Source organism: Monocercomonoides exilis (genome assembly GCF_001643675.1).
Source record: "Monocercomonoides exilis strain PA203 chromosome Unknown scaffold29-1213020, whole genome shotgun sequence".
NCBI lineage: Eukaryota > Preaxostyla > Oxymonadida > Polymastigidae > Monocercomonoides > Monocercomonoides exilis.
This window is the reverse complement of record NW_027150574.1, coordinates 993,920-1,015,044: the sequence shown is the minus strand read 5'-3', so window position 1 is coordinate 1,015,044 and position 21,125 is coordinate 993,920. Positions and strand designations below refer to the sequence as shown.

The following is a 21,125-nucleotide window of genomic DNA, read 5'->3' as shown; positions in this document are numbered from 1 at the left end:
AATTAACCACGTTTCAAAAGAAAATGATATATAATAGATCAACTTCAAAGAGTTTTTTTCTGCTTGGCTTAAAAAAAACCGTTTTGATTAAACGAAATAACATTAATGCAAAATTCTGACGATTACGATCCTCTTTCTGCAGATGCACCTGTTGAATCAATTAGTGAAGAAAAATCAAACAACATTTCAAAACCTTCTCAATCAGAGAAAAAGCAAAGTTAACATTTATATTATTTTTCTTATAATATAATTCATTGTTTTATTGAAAAAACTTTGAAATCAGATTCAAATAAGCAGCCAACAAAGAATGACGAAAGTGAAGATGATTGCCTATTTCCATCATCAAAGACTGTCTCAAAACAAAAGCCTACAAAAAAGCCTCTTTTTAGAGAGGAAGAAGAAACTGTTGACGATGATCCACTTGCTGATAACGTGAAATACACATCAAATATTGACACAAAAGACAATTCAAAAAATGATGAAAAGAAAGAGAAGGAAGAGAAAAGAAATGTTTCATCAGATGAAAAGGATGAAGGTATTTAAAGAAATTATATTATATATTTATGACTAAACTTTAACGAAAGATATTTTAAAGTTATCATCAAAATTTGACGAAAGCGATTCAGAAGATGAAGAAGATATTTTTGTTGCACTGAAAGAAACAAAAAAGAATGTAACAAGCAAAAAATCTCCAAAGAAAAAGGCTGCACCTCAATTGGTGATGTTTGAAAGGTATCAATTTAAAAATTTTTTGTTTGTTGGATAAGATTTCCTACTATAACGTTTTTGCTAGTGATTCAAAAGGAGATACGACAATTCAAAAATTACTTGGATCTGAAGGCCCGAAAAGAGACTTAAGTTTTTTGGATACTCAGTTGACCGACACAACAGATTTTATTTCATCGTTTGTTCATTTCTGCTTTACTTTTTATTCATCAAAAATAAATATTTTTGGACATTTTGAATTGCTTTCTAATTAACCAGTTTGGAGACCGATATGTCCAAATTGGATGGATTGCTTTCAACTTCTGACAAAAAGAAGAAGAAAAGCAAGTCACAATCAAAGCCTAAAGTTGAACCCAAAAAGCCAACTTCAACTGGAAAGACAGTTAATCTTGACTTTGACAATGATGAAGATTTCGACTTTTTAACATCAAAAAAGAGCGAAAGTTCTTCGACAAAAGAGGAGACTAAAAATGATAAACACAACGACGATGGAGACGATGATGATGACCTGTTTGCATTGGTGAAGGGAAGTGGAAAGAAAAAGAATGATCAGGATTCTGCCAGTCAAGTTTTAGATTTTCTTGCGAAACATAAGGGAGGTGACGACGACGATGATGATGACGATAATTCAAAACTATTTGGGTAATTTATAAATCTTAATTTTTTTTGTTTATTTTTATAAAGAGTGAGTTACACAATAATTTCAAAGTTCTGTTAATAACAATCTTGAGATAAAAAAATGAAGATTTTTTGAGCTTTGTTAATACCAAAGAAAATGTATTTTAAAATATCTTTTCAACACAAGTTCAGAGCCAAATGACACAATTTTGAAAGTCCTCGTAGAGACAAGAAAAGGAGGCTATTTTTATCCAAGAACATAACAGTCTTTATTCGAGTTCTCAACAAATTCCATATAATAATTATAAATTGATTTTTTCAAGAACATTTGAAAGCAATAAGCACGAAGATTTGTTATTTTCTTTCATCACAAAAAAATGGTGTTCTCGAATTGATGTATTTTTGATTAACTTTTTATTTTTCTTGTTAATGATGAAATGGAAATTTTTATAAAAAATATAATTAGCAAAACGGAAAGGTTAAAATGAACTGATTTTCGATAATGTGAAATAAAATAAGACTATTATTATGACAATGTAACAATTAAAACATTTAAGGCATCAATATTATTTTAAATAATTCAAAAAAAATTTTTTCCCCTTTCTTAAAAGTGAAAATTTTAATTTAATGCTTAAACTATTTCTGAATTGTTGCTTGCTGTGTCGCATTTGACTGATCTGTTGTTTGCGCATGCGATTGCTCTCCAACCGTGCTGACAAATTTTACTGATGGAGACAAGCGGAGTGAAGCAGGCGAAACATCTTCAACAATAATTGCACGAAGAGATAACGAAATGATACTCAGAGGAGTCTGAACTTTCAGCACATCCGAAACAGAAATAGCTGCTCCGTTGTGTTCGTCATTCACTTGCTCCACTGTTGCAGATGATATTCCCGGGTGTGCAGCTGCTGGCTCATTCTTCAGTGCAAGCATCGTCTGTGCCATTGATCCATCGCACTCCACAGCCAGTTGATATGTTACTCCAGGCGCAACAAGTGATGGAACGCCTTTCACACGGAAGCAGCTTCCCTTTGCAGGAAACAGAGTGTAAGTGAAACGAGAGCTATCCACACCAATGTTCTTCACAACGAATGTCATTTGGTATTTGCCCAGACTTGAAATTGTACCAAAGTTGAGTGAATCAGGAATTATTTCAAAGTCCTTCATTGGCATTCCCTTCATTCTCGCCAGCCCAACCGATGATGTCTTTGTTTCCCTTTCAACAAGCCCAGTTGTCATCAGCTGTGCTACATTCACTTCTGATGGTGCTTTCGTCTTAGAAAACTCCTTCACAACAACCGGAGACCGCCTCGGCTCACCAACAGCGTTGACATGCACAGACGGTGGATGAACAGGTGCGGCTGGAGAACTCTCCATCAGCTGGGCAATACGCGCTGCTTTCGATGGCGATACACACACAGCACGCTGCAGTCTGCCAATTGTCTCCATCATTTGACTGGACACCCTCCTGCCATCTGATGTGACAGCAGCAGAAGGAAGTCCGTTGTTTGTTCTATCTCCTTCGCTTCCGTTTTCGCGTTTGCGGAGAACGTCGAAGTTCAGTGGTGTCACACCATGTTTCATTCCTGTTGCAGCAGTTGCGTTGAGAGCAGCAGGAAGTGTGACACTTGGTGAAGAGATTTTCGGTTGAACTGAATAGAAGCCAAGATTTGTAGCTGCACGACGAGTTGTTTGTATTCCTCCTCGCAATCTTTCTGTTGCAGGCTGATTGTATGATGACTCACCAGCACGAGATGTTGTTGAGAATAGAGGAGCCTCTCGCATTGTGAGAGAAGTTGATTGTTCAGAGCGATTGAGGAAATGAAGCATTGGCAGTCGAGGAATTTCCTTCCGAGAGGATGAAGAAGAGGCATTTTGTGAAGAAAGATCAACTGCATCTCCTTCTCCTGAAAAAGATCTTTGAAGCTGTCGAACTGACAGTCTGTTGAATGCAGTTGGCGACGCAGACTTCGCATTTCTTTGTCTCTTTCGTTCAGTGCTTGTGAAAGCCGCATCATCAATTGTGACATTAGGAGAGGGAACCTGTTGAAGTGCAATTTCCATTTTTGCTCGCTCGACAACAGAAAACGAGGCGCCTCTTGTTTGTGAAGTTCCTCCTGTCATTCCATTCGATGAAGTTGCAGAAGGTGCTGGTGAAGGACTGGTTGAAGGCTCTTGCGATGCAGACCTTGCCGATGTGGCTGATGAAGTTCGTCCATTCCCGTTTTGATTTGATCTCTGTTTTGCTGTCGCTGAGCCTGGCTGTGTTTCGAATGGTGGCAAAACAAATCTGTGTGTGTTGGAGGCAGATGACATCGCATAAGTTGCACTGCGCTGGCTTCCAATGCTGGCTGTGTCATTCGCAAGTGCATCAATTCCTTCAGCAGACTCGAAATAGTTGAGCTTCTTGCCAGGTTCTGGTCTTTCGTAGAGAATCTCCTCTTTCCTTTGCATCTCCATCCATTCTTCAATTTGTATTCTTGAAGTGCTTTCATCTGATCTCTTCTTGTCTTCTCCCTTTTCACAACCATCACTTGAAGATCCTTCACTTGCTGTTGAATGTGCCTGATTCTGTGCAGGTGCATTTAGTTTGAACGAGCTTTGAGGCTTCTTCAGAGCACCAGACGTGCCATACACTTTAGCCACTGTGGATGACCGAGAGTGTCGTTTTGAACCAGCTGCTCCCTCTGCATTCTGAGTGGTTATGACCTGACGAGGGAACAGAGCCAAGTCATTTTGCTGCGAAAGAAGCACAGCTCTTTGGTTTTGCGTCAGCGCATCGTTCAGAAGTCCATAGCCATCGATGAACAAACCGTTGCTTGCAGCAGCAGTTGCGATGCTGCACTCGAGAATAGCTCCATTGTATGCGCTGCTGACGCCACCAACCTCAGGCAGTGAAAGAAGTCTTTGCGTCTGTGCAACACATTCTGCTCTCTCACGATGCAGCGAAGAAACAAATCGGATCATTTGCTTCTCGCCAGCTGTCTTCCCTTGCTGAGAGGAAGGCATCGGTGCTCCTGTTGGCAAATGAACAGCTCCTCGCCATCCGCCAAAACCGCTCCATCCTCTCCATTTTCCGAAGCGAGAGATCGCACGAGATGCAAATGCAGATGGAAGAGTTGCAATGGATGCGTTGAACGACGGGAAGAGAAGCGAAAATGAAGGATAAAACGAAGCAGAACAATTGGTAGATGACATCAGCGAAGCAACGCCAGCTGAAGCTGGGAGAAGAAGATGAGACGTCTGTGAGAGTGGCGAGCGTGTCAGTTGTGGGGACATCGAAGATGGGTTTCCCACAACACAGTTTGCTCGGAACTTGCCGGAAACGAGCTGAGCAGCTGAATATTCCTGTGCCTGGATGGCTTCCTCCACACGCCTAAGAACAGGGTCTGTGCGCACAAGTGTGAGCATTGCTTCCACAAAGTATGGATCATTTCTGATGGAGTTCGAAGAGAGATGGAGAGAAGGCAGCTGGCTGATGAGCTGAGAAAGATCATAGCTGGAGGCAGAGGACGAAGAGGTGCCTGAGCCTGTCTGCAGGATATTCGACTGTCCACCCAACGAGCCGTCTTTGGAGGAGCTCAAAAGTGACGAAAAGCGGCCTTTCCTTTTTGGCTCTTCTGCTTTCTCTTTGTCGCCTTTCTTGTCTGAGCGATTGTCATTCGCATTCTCCTTCTCATTTGGCTCCTTCGACTTCTCCAAATTCTTCTTTACATCTCCATTCAGCATCGCCTTCACCACAGCAATCACCTGCTGCTGTACTGTCCCCTTGAGGCGTGTGTGTGCACAGGCCTGTACAATCCAGTCAACTGACCTAACAAATGTGCTCCAGGCTGTCTCCACCGCTCGATGCAGCCCCACATTCAGCTTGCTGTACAGCTTGTCTGCGCGTGCTGACAGAATGAAGGTGGAAGCTGAGAGATATTCAAACAGAAACAGCAGAAGCAAAGGAGGAGGCGCCGGATGCTCAATAAGCTGCCGAGTGAAAGCAATTGAGGCTGTTGAAGAAAACTGGCTGGAAGAGGAAGATGATGCATTTGTCATATTTATGCTTGCTCTATTGGAAGAATGAGGAGAGCCAGAAGAAGTCATTGAAGGTGTCTCAACAGATTGGAGCAGCTGTTCAAGAGTCATCTGGAGTTGTGATGTTTGTGCAGATGGATCAGATTGTGATTGAGGAGAAGATTGCAGAGACGATGAAAGTGAAGATTTGGGGCTGTGGATTGGTGATGATTGATTCGAAGTGCTAATTCCACTTTCAGCCGTAAAGCAAGAAGAAGAAGAAGAAGAAGAAGAATGAGAATGAGAATGTGTATCATCACAGTGCGCAGTCGAAACGATAGGTGGGTGAGGAATAGGAGCCATTCCATCGATGATACTCTGCATGTCTGTGCGAGTGATGCCCATCTGATCGAGATATGACGGAAGGAACGTCTTTCTCAGGTTGCGCGGCTCAAAGCGGAGGAGGTCAGGATGATAAGGTGTCCACAGTGGGCGGAGGGAAGTGCACTGAGGTTGAGAGAAGAGATAGGTGTTATCAGACAGAGGAGAGGAAGAGACAGGAATCTGCCGATCAGCTGGGGAAGGAGAGGAAAGAGAAGGAGAAGTTGGGAAGGCAGTTGAAGGGCTGGCAGATGCAATGGGAGAAGGAATTGAGCTGAGGAGATTGTCAGATGCAGAGTGAGTGTACTGATTGTAACCAGTAGGCGATTGCATAGAGGAGATTCTGCTGAGAGTGGAGGACTGATACGAGGCAGATGTGATGAATGGCTGAGATCTGCCTGTGATGCTGACAGGATGGCAGGTGCAGCGCAGAGAGTTTGGAGGGCAAGTGCAAGGGACGATGGTTGTGTGGAGAATGGCAGCAGAAGGAGGAAGAATGGAGGAAGAGGAGGATGGCATGGGCGAGTTGATTTCTTCGGGGATTCCAGAGAGAAGAGGAGAAGGATTAATAGTGGAAGAAGAAGATGATGATGCAGAAGAAGGAGAAATGCTGTCAGTTGTGGAAGATGACTGCTCCTCTGCCATTGCCTCAACAGGTGGTAAAAGCGGTGAAGTTGCAGAAGATACCATTGCTGAGCGTCTTTTGGCAGAATGTCTTGAATGCTCTGAAGATGATGAGGAGGATGATGAAGTAAACGATGATGTTGAGACTGGCCTGATCAATGGTGTGCAGATGGTCAGGGCAGGCGGTGGATTCGGATATGGTGTGATGGCAAAGGCAGACTGATGAAGTCGCTTGGTGCGAGTGCTGTGTGAGTCCAAAAGAGAAGAGGCTGTTTTGCCTGCTGTTTCGCTGCTGCGTGTTGGTGATGACAGGCCTTGAATCGGCTGCGGGCTGCGTGCTGTTTCTTCTCCTCTGCTCTTCTCCTGCTGCCTGCTGATGTGCAGTGTGGTCGGTGTGCGTGTGGGTGAGCGTGTGGGAGAGCCTTTTGGTGATTTGTATGCAGAAGCTGTTCGAAAATGCCTGGCACGAAGAGAAGAAGGTGTGTATGCTGCGCTTTTATCACCGTCCTTTTCGTTCTGACTGTTCTCCCCATCGGCTGCTGTCTTCTGCTCCACCACCTTCACTTTAGATGGGTGTGCGTGCTGCTGGTAGAACTGGGCGAATGGCATGCGGTGTGGATCGGCTGTGCAGAGGAGCTCAGGCGGAAGACGGGCAGGTGAAACGATCGAGGCAGGCAGGAAAGAAGAGGATGAAGGCACAAACACAACAGAAGATAGCCAGTGGGGAAGAGAGGATGAAGACTGAGATGACGTTTGGGTGCTGATGTGCTGTTGAGACGCAGATGAAGATAATTGCTGATTTGTTGAAGGGGCAAAAGAGCTGAATTCTCCATTTGTTTGATTTCCATTCAGCAAAGACACAGCAGACGATAAATCTTGTCCAGCTGCAGCAGCCACAAAGGAAGAAGGCAAAGAAGAAGAGGAGAAGTGCTGCAGAGCAACAGGAAGTCCCAATGCTGAATGGCCAGAGAGAGCAGGAAGAGGCTGAGAGAGTCTGCGGACAATCTCATTCACTTGGCTCTGTCGCAGAGAAGAGATGTTGGCAGTGCTGGAGAGTGGAGAGAGAGAAGAGGAAGAGGAAGTAGAGGAAGAGGAAGAAGATTGGACTGATTGGGAGGAAGTTTGAGGTGTTAAATCGGTGACAACAGATGAAATGATATCAAAGGCCGCAACATCCACATCTGACAGAGTTTTTGGCGAAGAAGATGATGATGATGAAGTATTTGTTGTTGTTGCTGTTGTTGTTGAAGAAATTGAGGCTGACGAAGATGAAGAAGTGAAAGAAGCAGTAGAAGATGAGCCAGCATTTGTGTCAGAAGGATTGTGACTGGAGCTTGCAAGAGCAGGAGAAGGAGGGGAAGAAAAAGACATTGAAGAAGAAGAAGAAGATGATGATGATCCAGTTGGTGTGGCTGCTCCTCCATCTCCTTCTTGGTGATTGAAGTTGTTGAGTGTGCTTTGTGTGATCAGAGGAGGAAGAGTGACGATGGGGCGTGTGAAGTCTGACTGAACAGGATCATTCGAACGAGGATAAAGTTTTGAGACAGCAGAGCGGGGGAGAAGCTCAAAGCCAGAGCGATCAGAACGAATGACAAAGAGACGCGGCATGGGACGTTTGGGTGTCTTTCTTGAGGAATTCTGTGCAGAAGGCTGTTGAGATGAGTTTGGTGACAAAAGAGGTGGTTGAGATGAAGGTGTGTTCATCATCCCTCCTCCAGAAAGAGAAGACGATGCAGCAGAAGAGCTTGCATCATCACCAAAGGAGATACGAGAGTCTCTCATAAGAGCAGCGACTTCTTCCATCTGATGCAGCGAGAGTGCTGCCAGCCGTGCCACCCAGCGCTGTCTGGCAAATGGAATCACTTCTTCTGTGTATGACCCATCTTCACTGCCTCTCAGTGAGACTGCCCCGTCCACACTGCCCCTCTGCCTCCCTCTCTGCCCCATCTCAAACATCTCCTCAGCACTCAACCTCATTGTCGATGTGTCTGAGTCTATGTGCATTCCACTCGGAGTAGCATCAGGTGAGGCATTGCGCGGTGAAAGAGGAGTACCACTGCCATTGGCTGATGATGTGCCTGTGGCCGTGCCTGAGCTCGAGGAAAGAGGAGACGATGAGGAGGAAAGGGCAGAAGAGGCAGAGGAAGAGGAAGGAGCAGGGATGTGAGTGCTGGCTGTCTCAGAGGTGGCGAGAGAGGACATAGTGGACATTGTGGACGATGCATTCATCTTTGTCATTCGAGCCAGCTGCATCGACTTCCTCTTCAGCTTCCTGGCGTGTTCCAGCAGGTCAGCCTCAAGCTGCTCTTTTGTCTGCTTCATCTCCTTCACCACTTTCTCCATCCATTCGAGCGTGTCTCTGTCTTCAATTGATGGATGCGACATGATCGACTCGGCAAATGAACAGTTGCTCAACACACTGTCCGTATTGCAAGATGAAGGAGATGTCATCGGGAGATCTGAAATGGAGCTAATTGCACCAAACGCTGAGGAGGCATTGCTTGAAGAGGAAGAGGAAGAAATAGAAGAAGCAGCAAATGAAGATCGAAGGCCAGAAGATGGATAGCTTCCTGATGCTGTTGTTGGCATGCTCGCCAGCATTGCTGCTGCATTCACACCATTCAGAGCAGACTGAGTGCCAAACGAGGCAGCCAGCATCGAAGGAGAGGCGCCCAACAGATCGCTTGCTTGTCCAAAGAGTGCTGGCAAGAAGGCGCCTGGGATGTGTCTGCTGATTGTGGCAGAGCGCATGTTCTTTGCGACTGCCCACTGCGAAATGCCTTCGAACGAGGTGATAAACACACGCCTTCCGAAAGAGCGTCTGTTGGCTGCATTTGCTGTTGATGATGATGATGATGAGCTTGATTGAGTGGAAGACACCTGAGAGAGAGCAGAAGAAGCAGCGGCTGAAGGTGTGCTGGGTGGGTTGCGCTTGGCAGATGTGATTGGTCTGTCTGCATTGGAAGACGATGGATTGATTGGAAGCGAGTGCTTGGATGGTCTCACAGCAAGTGTTCCTTCATTTGTGTTGAAGAAGAGCAAAGGAAGTCTGCCTGTCAGCCCAGCTGTGGGTGGAATGCGCTTGTTTGTGTTCTCCACAAACACGCTCACACAGCCAGAGGAGGCATAATGAACATGCGTGTTGTGTGGCTTGGAAAGGACGATTTTGTGCTCGTTGGCCAGCCACTCCATCGCAGCACCATCAGGAAGCACGACAACCACACGGTCACGCACCCACACGTCAGACAGCTGAGGAGCAGGCGTTAATAACGACGATGAGGAAGAGGAAGAGAAGGAAGAGGAAGAAGATGGAGATTGAGTTGTTGACGATGTAGTAGAGAGTGGAGAAAGAGATGGAGATGATGCAACTTCTGATGCAGAGGAAGATGATTGAGAAGAAGAAGAAGATGATGATGATGAAGTAGATGCTCCCTTTTGCCCTCCAACAATACTTGCAAACTTCTTCTGCACCAGATAGATCAGCACTCTTGCAGCATTCGGGTGTTCAATGCAGATGATTGCCTTCATTGGTGCTTTGCTTCCTGTCTCTGCCTCATACGCCGAGATGGCTTCAGGATTCATCGAGAACGAGAACGAGTGGAAGACGCGTGTACCGTCTGCGTGGTGCACCAGGCGCTCTCCTGTCTTGTGCTGGATGATGGTCACTCTGTCTGCTCTTGTGGTGATCTCAGCAGACAGCTCGGCTTCAGTGCTGGTGACTGACGCAATCGGAGGCAGCTGCTGCGAACATGGGAATTGTGGGGGAAGAGAAAGACGACAGAGATTGGGCCGATTAGAAGGAAGGGACGTATTTGACAGATTGGCATTCAATGGCTCAGGTTTTGTTTCAATATATCCCTTCAAAGCCATATCTGATGTTTTCATTGAAGATTGATTCTGTTTCTGTGGTGTTCCAAGTGGATCAGTCTGTTTTTTCTGTGTTTGATTTGAATTCTCATTCGCATCATCTGTCTTCTGATTTGAATCATCTTCTATTTGTGCTTCTTTTTCTGCTTCTTCTTTTTCTGTGTGTTCCGCGCTCATCTGTGAGCATTCTCTCACCCACTTTGGTAATCCCTCCGATTCAACTGGAACCTCCTCCACATTTTCATCTCCACTCCCAAAGCACTTCTGCACAATATCCTTTGTTCTGTCTATCAATGGGAACTTGAAGAGAGGGCGAGACACTCTCGACCCGTCTCTGCCCACAGACACCCACTCGTCTCCATTGCACGCTGAGAGGTCTCCATTTGCCAGCAGAACAGCCGCCGCACCGTTCGACAGGCGCACAATGGATGTGCCCATTCCACTCACAATACGCTCCACTTCGTGTGGAGGAGATGTTTGACTGGGCGAATAACGAGGCTCGCGGGTGAGGGTGGTGTAGCAGTGTGAGGGGCATACAGCACCCCATTCACGATGCATTGGATTGTTTGGAGAATGAGAAGAAGAAGAAGATGATGATGATGAAGTTTGTTGAGTTATTCCATTTGATTTCTTTGAAGATGGAACAAAGCATGTTTCAAATCCTGTTGAGGCAAGAGATTCAAACAGAGAGCGAGTATAGCATCTTCTGAATACTTCTGCCTCTTGTTCTGTGATTGTTGATGGATCAACAGCTGCATTTGTTTCCTCTTCTGATGGCGCTTGCTCTTCCACAACTTCGTTTTTGTTCTTGTTGGCTTTCTTTTCTGCTGCTTTCTCTTTTTCTGTCATTTTCCCTTTCTCCTTTTCATTCCCTTTCTTTTTCTCCTCTTTCGCTCCGTCTTTCTTCTTCTGATGTGCATTTGTTTCAGCCACCACTTCCTCAGGAACAACTTCAACTTCCACTTCTTTTCTCATCCCTTGCACAACTTCTCCCTTTCTGAACATTCTTATTCCTTCTTCTGCTTTCGCCTCTGCCTCACACACAGCATTCTCCACAAGCCTTCTGCATTCTTCTTCTCTCTCTGCAATCAGCTTCTGTGTCGGATACTCATCTTCATTCGCCATCAGCAGCTCTCCTTTGCCTCTTCCAAACAGATAATTCCCTTCTCCACTCGTCGGTGCATGTGTCATACGAATTGTGCCATCGACGCTGTTGACTGACACAACCAGCCCGCTCACTGTCGAATACGTCACTTCAAACGGATTCTGTGTCTGGTTAGTCAAATTGGCAGTTGATGAAACAGAAGATTGGGTCAGTTGCTTTGGCAAGAAGCGCATAGATGCTGCTGTTTTGTCGCTGAATGTAGAGATGTGTGTGGGCGTTGCGATAAAGTCGAGGCCAACTGGCTGATTGGCATTCGAAATTGGGTTTGTGGCTGAGAGATTCGACGGGTTCAGAAGCTGTTTAGCCAGCTGGTTGACGGAAGAGCTGAGGGAAGGTTGCTGAGGAGGTGGGGGAGAAGGAGATACAGAAGGAGATACAGATGGTACCATAAGAGATAGAGAAGGAGTGGATTGGGTGGAGGAATCAGCAGAAGTCAGTGGAGGTGGAATTGGTACAGAAGAAGATGAGAGCTCAGCTACTGCTGATAAAGAGACAGCATCTGATTTCTGTTGGACTGCACTCAATGAAGACACAGAATTCTGCTCTTTGTGAGGTGCCAATAACGAAAGAGGCAAAGATGGTGAGTGTGTTCTCCTATCTGCATAGTCTACACTGCCTGTCATTTGCTCTCTGAACATCGTCTGCTGCAGCTGCCCCATTGCCAGTGCAGCTACAGCTGAGCCCATCCACCCACGTGGAAGCAGAGGGCGACGAGTGGTCGACACAAACAGCGTCTGCAGCGGCATCTTCAGCATCCGCTTCAGCTGCACCTCCAAGTCATTCAGCTGCACACGGGGGAGAATCACAGCCGGAGACAGCTGCTGCGAAACAAATCCGCTTTTGATTGGGTCGTCGGGCAGATCTGCACGCGTCTTCGTAGCCAAATCATCTGCTGATTCATCGTCTTCATCATCATCACCATAATCACTGCTCTTTCCATCGTCTCTTTTGCCTCCTCTCATCCCTGCTGCTGCTTCAGATGTGCTGCTGCTGCCACTGCCAGATGAAATAGCCAGCCTCTCTTTCGCTCCGCCAGTCACCACAAACTGCGATATGCGCTGGGAGATGAAGTCGGCTGCCTGCTGTGCCAGCTGGCAGAAGGAAAGAGCAAGATCAACAGAAGGAGAGGTGAAAAGAGTGTCAAGAAGAGAAAGGACAAGAGGAGAGAATGAGGAGAAGGGAGAGAAAGGAATAGTGGAAACAGGGGAAAGAGTGATTGATGACTGAATGGAAGAATCCTTAGACAAAGCAAGTGAATTTGTGGAACTTGAGAGAGGAGAAATAGAAGCAGAAGAAGAGGATGATCTCAAAGGAGATGTTGAAGAAATGGACAATGACGAGCGTGTACTTGCAGGAACAGATAACCTTCCTTCATCCGACGATGCCTTGTCTCCCAACAATGTATCATCATCACTCTCATCATCATCACTGTTGAAAGCTGCCTTGGAGATTGGTGGAGAAGCAGAAGAGCATGCCTTCAGTGCTGATCCATATGCCACATTCATCCCACCCACAGGCACACCTTCCAAAATCTCACTCAGCGCTGATACGAAGCTCGCCACAGCTGCTGCTGACATCCCTGCCGAAGCGACTCTTCCGTCTGATGAAGCAGCACTTGCCATTCTGAACACACATCTCCTTGCCATGCTGAACACGTGGCCTCGTCTGTGCATGGCTGTGATACGCGCCTCCATCGACTGCCCACACCGCTCTAAAGACGCCTTCACAGTCACCTGCTGCCTGGGTGTGGCGAATGAGGTGAACTGCTCAACGACAAATGGGCGACCGAAGTCAACAAGAGGAGGATGAAGAGGGAGGAGAGAAGTGGGATGAGATGCATTGAATGCAGAGTGCTTGGCAAATGAGGAAGAGGAATAAGGCGAAAGCTGTGTGGTTGTTGGGAGTGGGCGGAGGGAGATGCCAGATGTGTAGTTTTCTTCACTGGAAGAAGATGGAGGTTTTGTGGATGTGTTCGGATGCGTCACAAAAGTGGCTGCTCGAACGAATGGGACAGACAAAGTGGAGGAAGAGTGAAGAAGAGGGGGTGTGCTGTCAGATGAAGTGTTTGTTAACTTCGCTGTGGAAGTTGAACGAGAAGGAGCTACACCTGTTGAAGAAGCAGTAGTAGTTGTAGAAGAAGACGATGATGATGATGAAGTGGAAGTAGCGTTCACAAAGAACTGTGCAGGCGGTGCAGCAGACACAGCCGTCTGAGGAATGTATATTCTGCTTATGTTGTCTGTGTACTGCTCATCCCACTCGCCAAACGAAGGAACAGCACCAAAGCGATGGAGCCAGTGGAAGCAGTCGCTGCTGGGCACATCGCCAACACTGGAAAGACAGTTCTCGTCTAGTCCCACACTCCCTATCGCAACAAGAAGCGAATCTTCTGGCAGAAAAGCGCGTGTGCGGATGGGCGGGTCGAACAGGCACAGGTGCAGAAGCAGCTGGTTCAGCTCGAATGGAGGAAGCTCTTCCACAACAGTGTAAACTGATGGATCAACCACAGGCGCACTGAAAAGAGCTCTCAGATTGGCACACAGCATGTCTCTCTCCATCGCCTCTGCGCCCAGCCCACTCCGCTTCATCATCACCGAAAACGGAGTGGCGGTTGAGTTCGAGCGAGAGTGCAGTCTCTCATTCCCTGTCCCGCTGGTGCTGCTGTTCTGGCTCTGATTGGCTTTCCTCCTCCGAGTGCCATCAAGTGCCACAAGATTGTCGATAAGTGTGATCTGCTCACTACATCCATCACCGTCCCACCTCACTCCCCGTGGGAAGGAGGAGACAGTCATCGCAGGGGGCACATTGGAGAGTGGAAGAGGAGCACTCGAAGATTGTCTGCCTGTTTGTGGAAGAACACACACAGACTGCTGTGTGTCGCGTGTGGATGCGAGTGCTGCCTGTGATTGTGTTGCCATTACAGAGAAGGATGACATCCCAATGCCCATCGTCGACAGCCCTGTTGCTGCTGCTGCTGATACTCCCCCCATCATTCCCATCCCTCTCTGATCATTCGCCTGCTGCGTAGACACAACAGCTGCTTTGCGGAATCCGTCCATTCCATTCTTGTCTGCCACAAACAGAAAGCCTCCGACTGTTCCTTGAAGCTGCCTCTGCTGCTCAGAGGGAACGATTATCTCGTTGGAGGGATCAGCAAATGGATTGATGCTCATCTCAGATGAAGAAGAATTGTTATTTCCTGTTTGATTCTTATTTGTTTGCGGTGAATTGCTGCTCTGACTGAAAAGAGGAGTATCTGTGTGGAAATGTCTTCCTCCACAGACATTATGCGAGCACACGAAGTCGCATCCATTTGCATCTGAATCACACGCCAGCATTTCTGAGAAGGACATACACAGCAAAGCTAACAAGAGGGAATCTTCGTTTCCAATTGCTCTTTTCAGCTCTCCTTCATCCACCGTCGAGAAGAAGTCCTTGCTTTCTGCAAAGTCACCCTCTGTATCGAGGAGAGAAAGCATGTCAGGCGGAAGAATGGAAGCCGGAAAGCTCCTCTTTTGCGCAGCGCTGATGATGCGGTGCTCGAAGGAGGCTTGTTTGACAGCGTCGGAGAGGAGAAGGAGGGCATCACGGACAGAAGAGATGGAGTGGTGCTGGGAAATGAAGGTGGAATAGAAAGAGGGGAGAAGAGCATTGGGAGAAGAAGGGGGAAGATACATCGTTGTTGGTGGAAGAGATGAGGATGATGATGCAAAAGAAGAAGAGGAGGAGGAAGAAGATGAAGGAGAAGTTGGCATAACAGGAGCCAGCAATGCCGAAGACGATGAAGCAGACTGTGGATAGCCCAAAGCACTGCTTTTCCCTGCCAATCTTTTCTGTGCCAAAGAAGTCATCGCCTTGTGAAATGCGAGTGGAGACAGGATCGGATTGACTGCATCGACCAGCAGATTGAACACCTTCTGCGGGCCACTGGTGATGATGCCTTCGTCCATCATCGTCTGCATCAGAGATGATGGGGCTGCGCTGTCTGCCTCGCTGATCTTCCGAATGCGGTCGCCGCTGAGCATCCAGCCAGCACTGCTGAGCAGCTGAGAAGGCAGCTGGCTGCTGTTTGTGGTGTTCATGCCGTGCTGCTTGGCTGTCTTGTCTGCTCTGCTCTCCTTCTGCTGCGATGCAAAGGAAAGAATTGGAGTGATTAGCAGCTCGATATCCTTGGTGAGTGGAGAGAGGAGAGGGAAGAGAGCTGACTGGCAGATGGTGGGGGAGGAGAGGAGGACAGACAGAGGCAGGGCAGTTGTGGCAGAGACAGCTGCATATGCACCTGTGTTTGGAGAGCTGTTGGAGATGCCACACAAGTTCTGAATCTGCTGTGAAGAAAATGTTGGAGCACGGATGGGCTTTGAAGCATGTGATTGTGATGTCATGAATGCTGATGAAGAAGAATAACTTGCTCCATCTGCATTATAATGGCTGTCTTCTGCTGAAAGTGTGGCGAGTGTTGTGATCTTTTCATATTGATAATCGAACTGTTGTGTGCGTGTCTTGAACCCAGGGCTTCGTGCCTCATCGACCTCGCTGAGTGTCTCCAGCACTGCCACTGCTCCATCGATGCCTTCAATTCTGTCTGAAGGTGTTGGCGGGATTGGATGCAGTCCACTTTCTGAATAAGAATCAGCTGATCTTCTGAGAGGCGAGGCAGCAGCACGGACAGAGAGAGACTTGTGTGCAGAGAGGGAGCTGAGGAAGGCAGAGGGAGAGTTGGGTGAGTTTGACTGCTCAGAAGGTGTGAAGGAAGAAGGGCTGTCAGCAAAATTGGGGGGTGGGGTGAGTGAAGTAGAGGGGCAAGTGGAAGAGGAAGAGGAAGAGGTGGAAGATGAACATGAATATGGATAAGAAGGAGACTGTGTTCTTTGGAGAGTCTGCAAGGCAGGTGAAGGCGGATGGATGAATGACAAGGAAAGAGCAACAGATTCAGCGTTAGTGAGAGGCTGAGGGATGAGTGTGTGCAGCAAAGAAGGCAGCTCCAGCGACTTTTGCAGAGTGAACAGGAGAGGAGAACGAGGGGCGAAGGAGAGGGGAGAAAGGGGAGAGGATGAGCCAGCTGTGCCTGACGGGGTGTGTGGATGAGAGGAAGGGGCGAGAAGGGAAGAGAAGGAGTTTGTGGCAGTGTTGGAAGAGAGGGCAAAGAGAGAAGGCGAAATGGAAAGCTGGCGAGAAAGATAAGAGACGCAGCAGGTGGAGGAAGGGAGGAAAGTGGAAGAGCGGTTGTTGTTGTGGAAGAAGCTGAGGGCAGACAGCAAGGCAAAAGGAGCAGACGAGGCGAGCTTGGAGAAGGAGGCAGAGGAAGAAGAAGAGGATGATGAGAAGAACGAAGAGGAGGAAGAAATAGAAGGAGAAGGGCTGTGTGTTGGTGAAGGGATGGAAGAGAGAGGAGCAGAAGAATGTTGCTGGCTTGATGTCTGCCAACTCTGCACTGGAACAGCTGATCTTCTGGGTGTGCCAGAATTAACTGAAGAAGATGATGATGAAAGCATTCCAAATGAATTGCCAACAGAAGAAGAAGAAGAGTTTGAAGGTGTAGATGCGTTTGAAGTTGCACCAGATGTTGTGTAGTGATTCCACCCGAATGAAGAATTCTGCGACTTCTGAACAAAAGGCCTGGAAGATGATGTTAACAAAGGAGGAGACGAAGGTTGAGGGTGTTGGTCGGTGACGAAAGGAGAAAGAGCGCTTGTGGAAGAGGTGAGAGAAGAGACAGAGTGAAGGAGAACAGGCATCACAGCAGCAGTTGGAGAGTGGGCGAGGGTGTGGATGGAGTTGGGGGATTTGGAAGAAGAAGAAGAAGAGTAGGAGGAAGAGGAAGAGGAAGAAGGGAAAATGGATGACTTGAGAACAGGATGAATGGAGATTGTTTGTTGTGGATGAGCATCAGATGAGAAGGGAGTAGGCGAAGAAGAAGAGGAGGAGGAGGAGGATGAGGAAAGATGTGGAGGAGAAGTCAGAAACTGTTTGAAATTGGGTGAAGATTGAATAAGTGACAAGGCTGTGTGTTTGGCTTCTTTTGTTTGGAATGAAGATGGCTGTGAAGAAGAAGATGATGATGAACTAGTTGATGAAGAAGATGATGATGAATTTTCATTCATTTGCATCTGATTTAGTGTGACAGCCTGCAATCTTGGGGACTTTATCTGTTTTGGTGTTGACTGTTGTGTCTGCTTCTGTTTGCCTTTGATGATTCCTGTGAATGCTGCATCCATCTCTCGTTCGAGTGTTCTGTTGCCGTCTTCCATCGACTGCTCTTCCAGTGGATCAATACGCCTGTTGGGGAATGAGGAAGGTGGAAGTGGCTGAAGAGGCTGAGGTTGTGGAGAAGTAGTAGTAGTGGTAGTTGAATTTTCTTCCATGACAGTTGTTGTGGTGGAAAAATGAGAAAGAGAAGAAGAAAAAGAAGAAGTATTTGCATTACCATCTCTCTTCTTCTTCTGTCTGCTTCTTGTGATTCCCCTCACTTTCTCTCCGTCGGGTGACATTTCAAAGCAAATCTGATCAACCACACTGTGCAGCACAAGCGAAGGCGATAGGCCAACATCCATCAAATAGCTGTGAATGTTCTGGTTAGACTGAATGCTGAGTGTTCGTGTTGACTTCGGAGAGGGCTTGGCAATTGAAGCAGTGAGTCTGTCGGTGAAGGGAAGAAATGTGGCTGGCTGTGGTGAGTTTCGGGTTGGGTATCGAGATGTGACTGAAGAAGAAGAAGAAGAAGAAGATGCTGTTGTTGTAGAGAGTGCAAAGGGAAGAGTTGATGCTCCTTTTGCATGTGGCTGGAACCACTGCTCCCATCCATTGGCAGCCGGGCGTGGAATGATTGGAATAACATCTGAGTCCTTCTTCTCCTTCCTCCCTTCTCTTTCTCTTTCTCTCTCCTTCATCTGCTCCCCCGACAGCATCACTGTAAACTTATTTGCTGTTCTCTTGTATCTTCTCAAATCGAGTGAAAGCGATCCGTCCAGCTGTGATTCTTCAGACGCTCTTTTGTCTCTCTCCATCTGCAGCACCTCTGCTGCCATGTCGCTTCTCATCATCTCTTTCAGCTCCTTCACTTTCACCTGCACAGCCGCTGAGTCCACTGAAAGATCCATTTCTGTGTTGAAGGCATCAACATCACCTGCCTCATCAGTACTTCTGCTTGTGTTGTCTTTATCATTCTGTTCAGTTTCTGAATCTTCTGTCTCATTTTTCTCTCCTTTTTTGCTATTCTTCTTCTTTTTACCTTTTCTTTCACTTGCTTTTTGCCCTTCCTTCGTCTTCTCCTTCTCTCTTTCGCTCTCTTTCCCTGCCATCCTTCCTTTCTCCCCCTTCTCTCCTTTCTCTCCCTTCCCTACTTTCCCACTCTCAATCGCATTCCCTTCCTCCTCTCCTCCATTCGCTGCTGCTGGCGAAGGCAGTGAAAGTGTCTGTGTGAGTGACATGATTGTCAGTCTGTGATGCAAAAAGGCTGTTGCTCGCCACTGCTGCTCCTGTTGAGACAGCCTAAGTGTCTGTGGAATAGATGCTATGCGCGTGGTCGAGGCAGAAGAGAAATTTGGTTGTTGAAGCAGTTTCAGCTGAAGAGGCGGTGGTTTGATAAGCTTTTGTGATGAGGAAGAAGAACTCAATTGACCAGATTTCTCTTCTGTTGTGTTAGTAGCAGCATTCTCATTCGCTTCTTTCACTTCATTTTTCGCATTTGAAGCATTTGCATTGGCAATGGCATTCTCTGTTTGTGTGCTGTCTGCTGCCATCATCAGCTCATACGGTGCTCCGTCAGGCACTTCTGTTCTTGGCATGTCTGTCAGCCACTGCTGATAGAGAGCATAGCGTGTGGCGAAGGCACAAAGAGGAAGATGAATCTCGCGAAGAAGAGTCACCCCATCTTTTGGAACAAACAGAAGTGTGGGCGGAGAAAAGAGATTGGCAAACGGAAGAGGTTGTGAAGGGTTGGCAGGAGCAGTCATTAATGGAAAAGAGTCAGAAGAGGAAGAAGAAGGGTTGAATGGAGTGAGTGTGGAGAAGGGCTGTGTGACAGGGTCAGATGAAGGCACAAGAGGGGGAGGAGGGCGGAGGAGGTGCTGAGAGAGAAGAGGGGCAAGCAGAGAGCTGCGTTGGGCGTTGTTTGCCGACTGCATCTGAAAGGGTGCACCAGGAAGAGGGTTGATGGTGGGGGTGACGCCACACACTACAGAAAGGGCATCTGGACGGTCTGCTGTCAGAGAAGAGGAGGAGGAGGAAAGAGGAGATGAATCATCTGGAGAAAGAGAAGACGAGGAAGAGGAAGAAGATAGAAGAGAAGGTACCTGTAGTGTTGCAGTGGAAGAAGAAGATGCCAAAGGCGATGGCTGTGGCATTAGAGAAAAAGACGATCCCTTTTTGAGTGCGCCTATCGGAACAGGCGGCGGTGGAATAGAAAAGCCAGGTGTTTGTGGTGTGTTCTGTGAAGTGAGTGGAAGAAGATGGCGAGACGGGAAAAAAGGAGAGCCGCCGAGCACTTCGAGCAGGAAGATGTCGTGGAAGACAGCCCCTGGCGCATCCACCAGCAGCGCCCGCACGAGCATCAGCTGGTCGAAGAGAGAGAAGTTGCACGAGGCAGCTGAGGAGGAAGGGAGCAGCGGTGTCAGACAGCCAATCTCATCCAGCACATTGGCTGACCCAGTTGATGGGTGCAGCTTCGGTGCATTGATCAGCGTGGAGGCAAGTGGTGTCATTGAATACTGCACGGCGGTAGCTGTGCTGTCTGAGGCTGCTTCTGCTGCTTTTTTTCCTGTTTTGCTCTTTTCTTTTTCTTTCTCCTTTTCGCTTCCTCCTTTGGCTTTTCCCTTTGTCTTCTCGTTTTGCTTTTCATTCGACGTATCTGCTTCTGCCTTTATAGGAAATAGCGCGGGAGGAAATAGAACTTGTGTTGTTGATTGTAAAATTGCTGTCAGAAATGGCTGTGGAACATATGGTACAGGACGAATCTGAACGACTGCATCAATTCGATGTCCTATTGTTAAAAGCGACTTTTGCAGTTCAATAAGAAAAGCGAGTTGATCTGGAAGTCCACTAAAAACAAGAAACTGCTTTGGGAAAAATGGAATATTCGGTGAGTCATCAGGATCAGAAGGGACAGCAGGATGAAGTTCTTCTTCAAGATTCACTGATTGGCGAGCTTTCTCTTCTCCACTTTTCGATTTTGTTTTTGAGCTAATATCTTGCTTTCCCTTCTTTTTTGATATTTCTGAGTTTTTATTTGGTATTGATCTCATTTCAACGGAATTTCTAGCTGATTGAATATTTGAAGAATTATTATCTCCAGTTATTGCCTTAACAAAAAATAAAGCAATAAATTAAATAAATAAGTCAAACGTCTTTTGTTGGTTGAAGCAATTTTCGAAATTCATTTCGAACAAAATTTGTAATGAGAAAGACGATTTCACTATTTGATTTATTATTTGTTGAATCCATATGCATCCTTAATTGATCATCTACTTGTGCATTATCTTGTGTATTCTATTAAGATACATCAAAAAATTAATATCATATTAATTATAAAAAAGGATTAAAATAATACATCAAGAATTAATTTATCTAAAGAAATTTGCTTATAGCGAGGCTTAAGCCCGCAATCGATAGCACGAAGCACTTCTGGGGTAACAATAGAATCTCCACATAAAATTATAATTGCTTGTCGTGTGGTGTTTTTGGAGATTTTAGAAGAATCGTTCATTTTTTATTAGCCCCACAACTTCCCGATTTGATCTAATGCATA

General features: G+C 46.7%; 2 protein-coding genes across 2 annotated transcripts; one reads left to right on the top strand and one right to left on the bottom strand.

Moving 5' to 3' along the window:
* Nucleotides 1–33: 33 nt before the first annotated feature.
* MONOS_9352 (uncharacterized protein) lies at nt 34–1,466 on the top strand. Its single transcript, XM_067879845.1, has 5 exons — nt 34–217; nt 284–535; nt 585–732; nt 794–904; nt 985–1,466. The coding sequence occupies exons 1-5, from the start codon at nt 106–108 to the stop codon at nt 1,370–1,372; spliced, it is 1,011 nt and encodes a 336-aa protein (XP_067725477.1). The 5' UTR covers nt 34–105; the 3' UTR covers nt 1,373–1,466.
* Nucleotides 1,467–1,727: 261 nt separating this feature from the next.
* Nucleotides 1,728–21,116, bottom strand: MONOS_9351 (uncharacterized protein). Its single transcript, XM_067879844.1, has 4 exons — nt 20,928–21,116; nt 20,723–20,866; nt 15,298–20,679; nt 1,728–15,237 (listed from the first exon to the last, which is right to left on the bottom strand). The coding sequence occupies exons 1-4, from the start codon at nt 21,081–21,083 to the stop codon at nt 1,981–1,983; spliced, it is 18,939 nt and encodes a 6,312-aa protein (XP_067725476.1). The 5' UTR covers nt 21,084–21,116; the 3' UTR covers nt 1,728–1,980.
* Nucleotides 21,117–21,125: the final 9 nt, after the last annotated feature.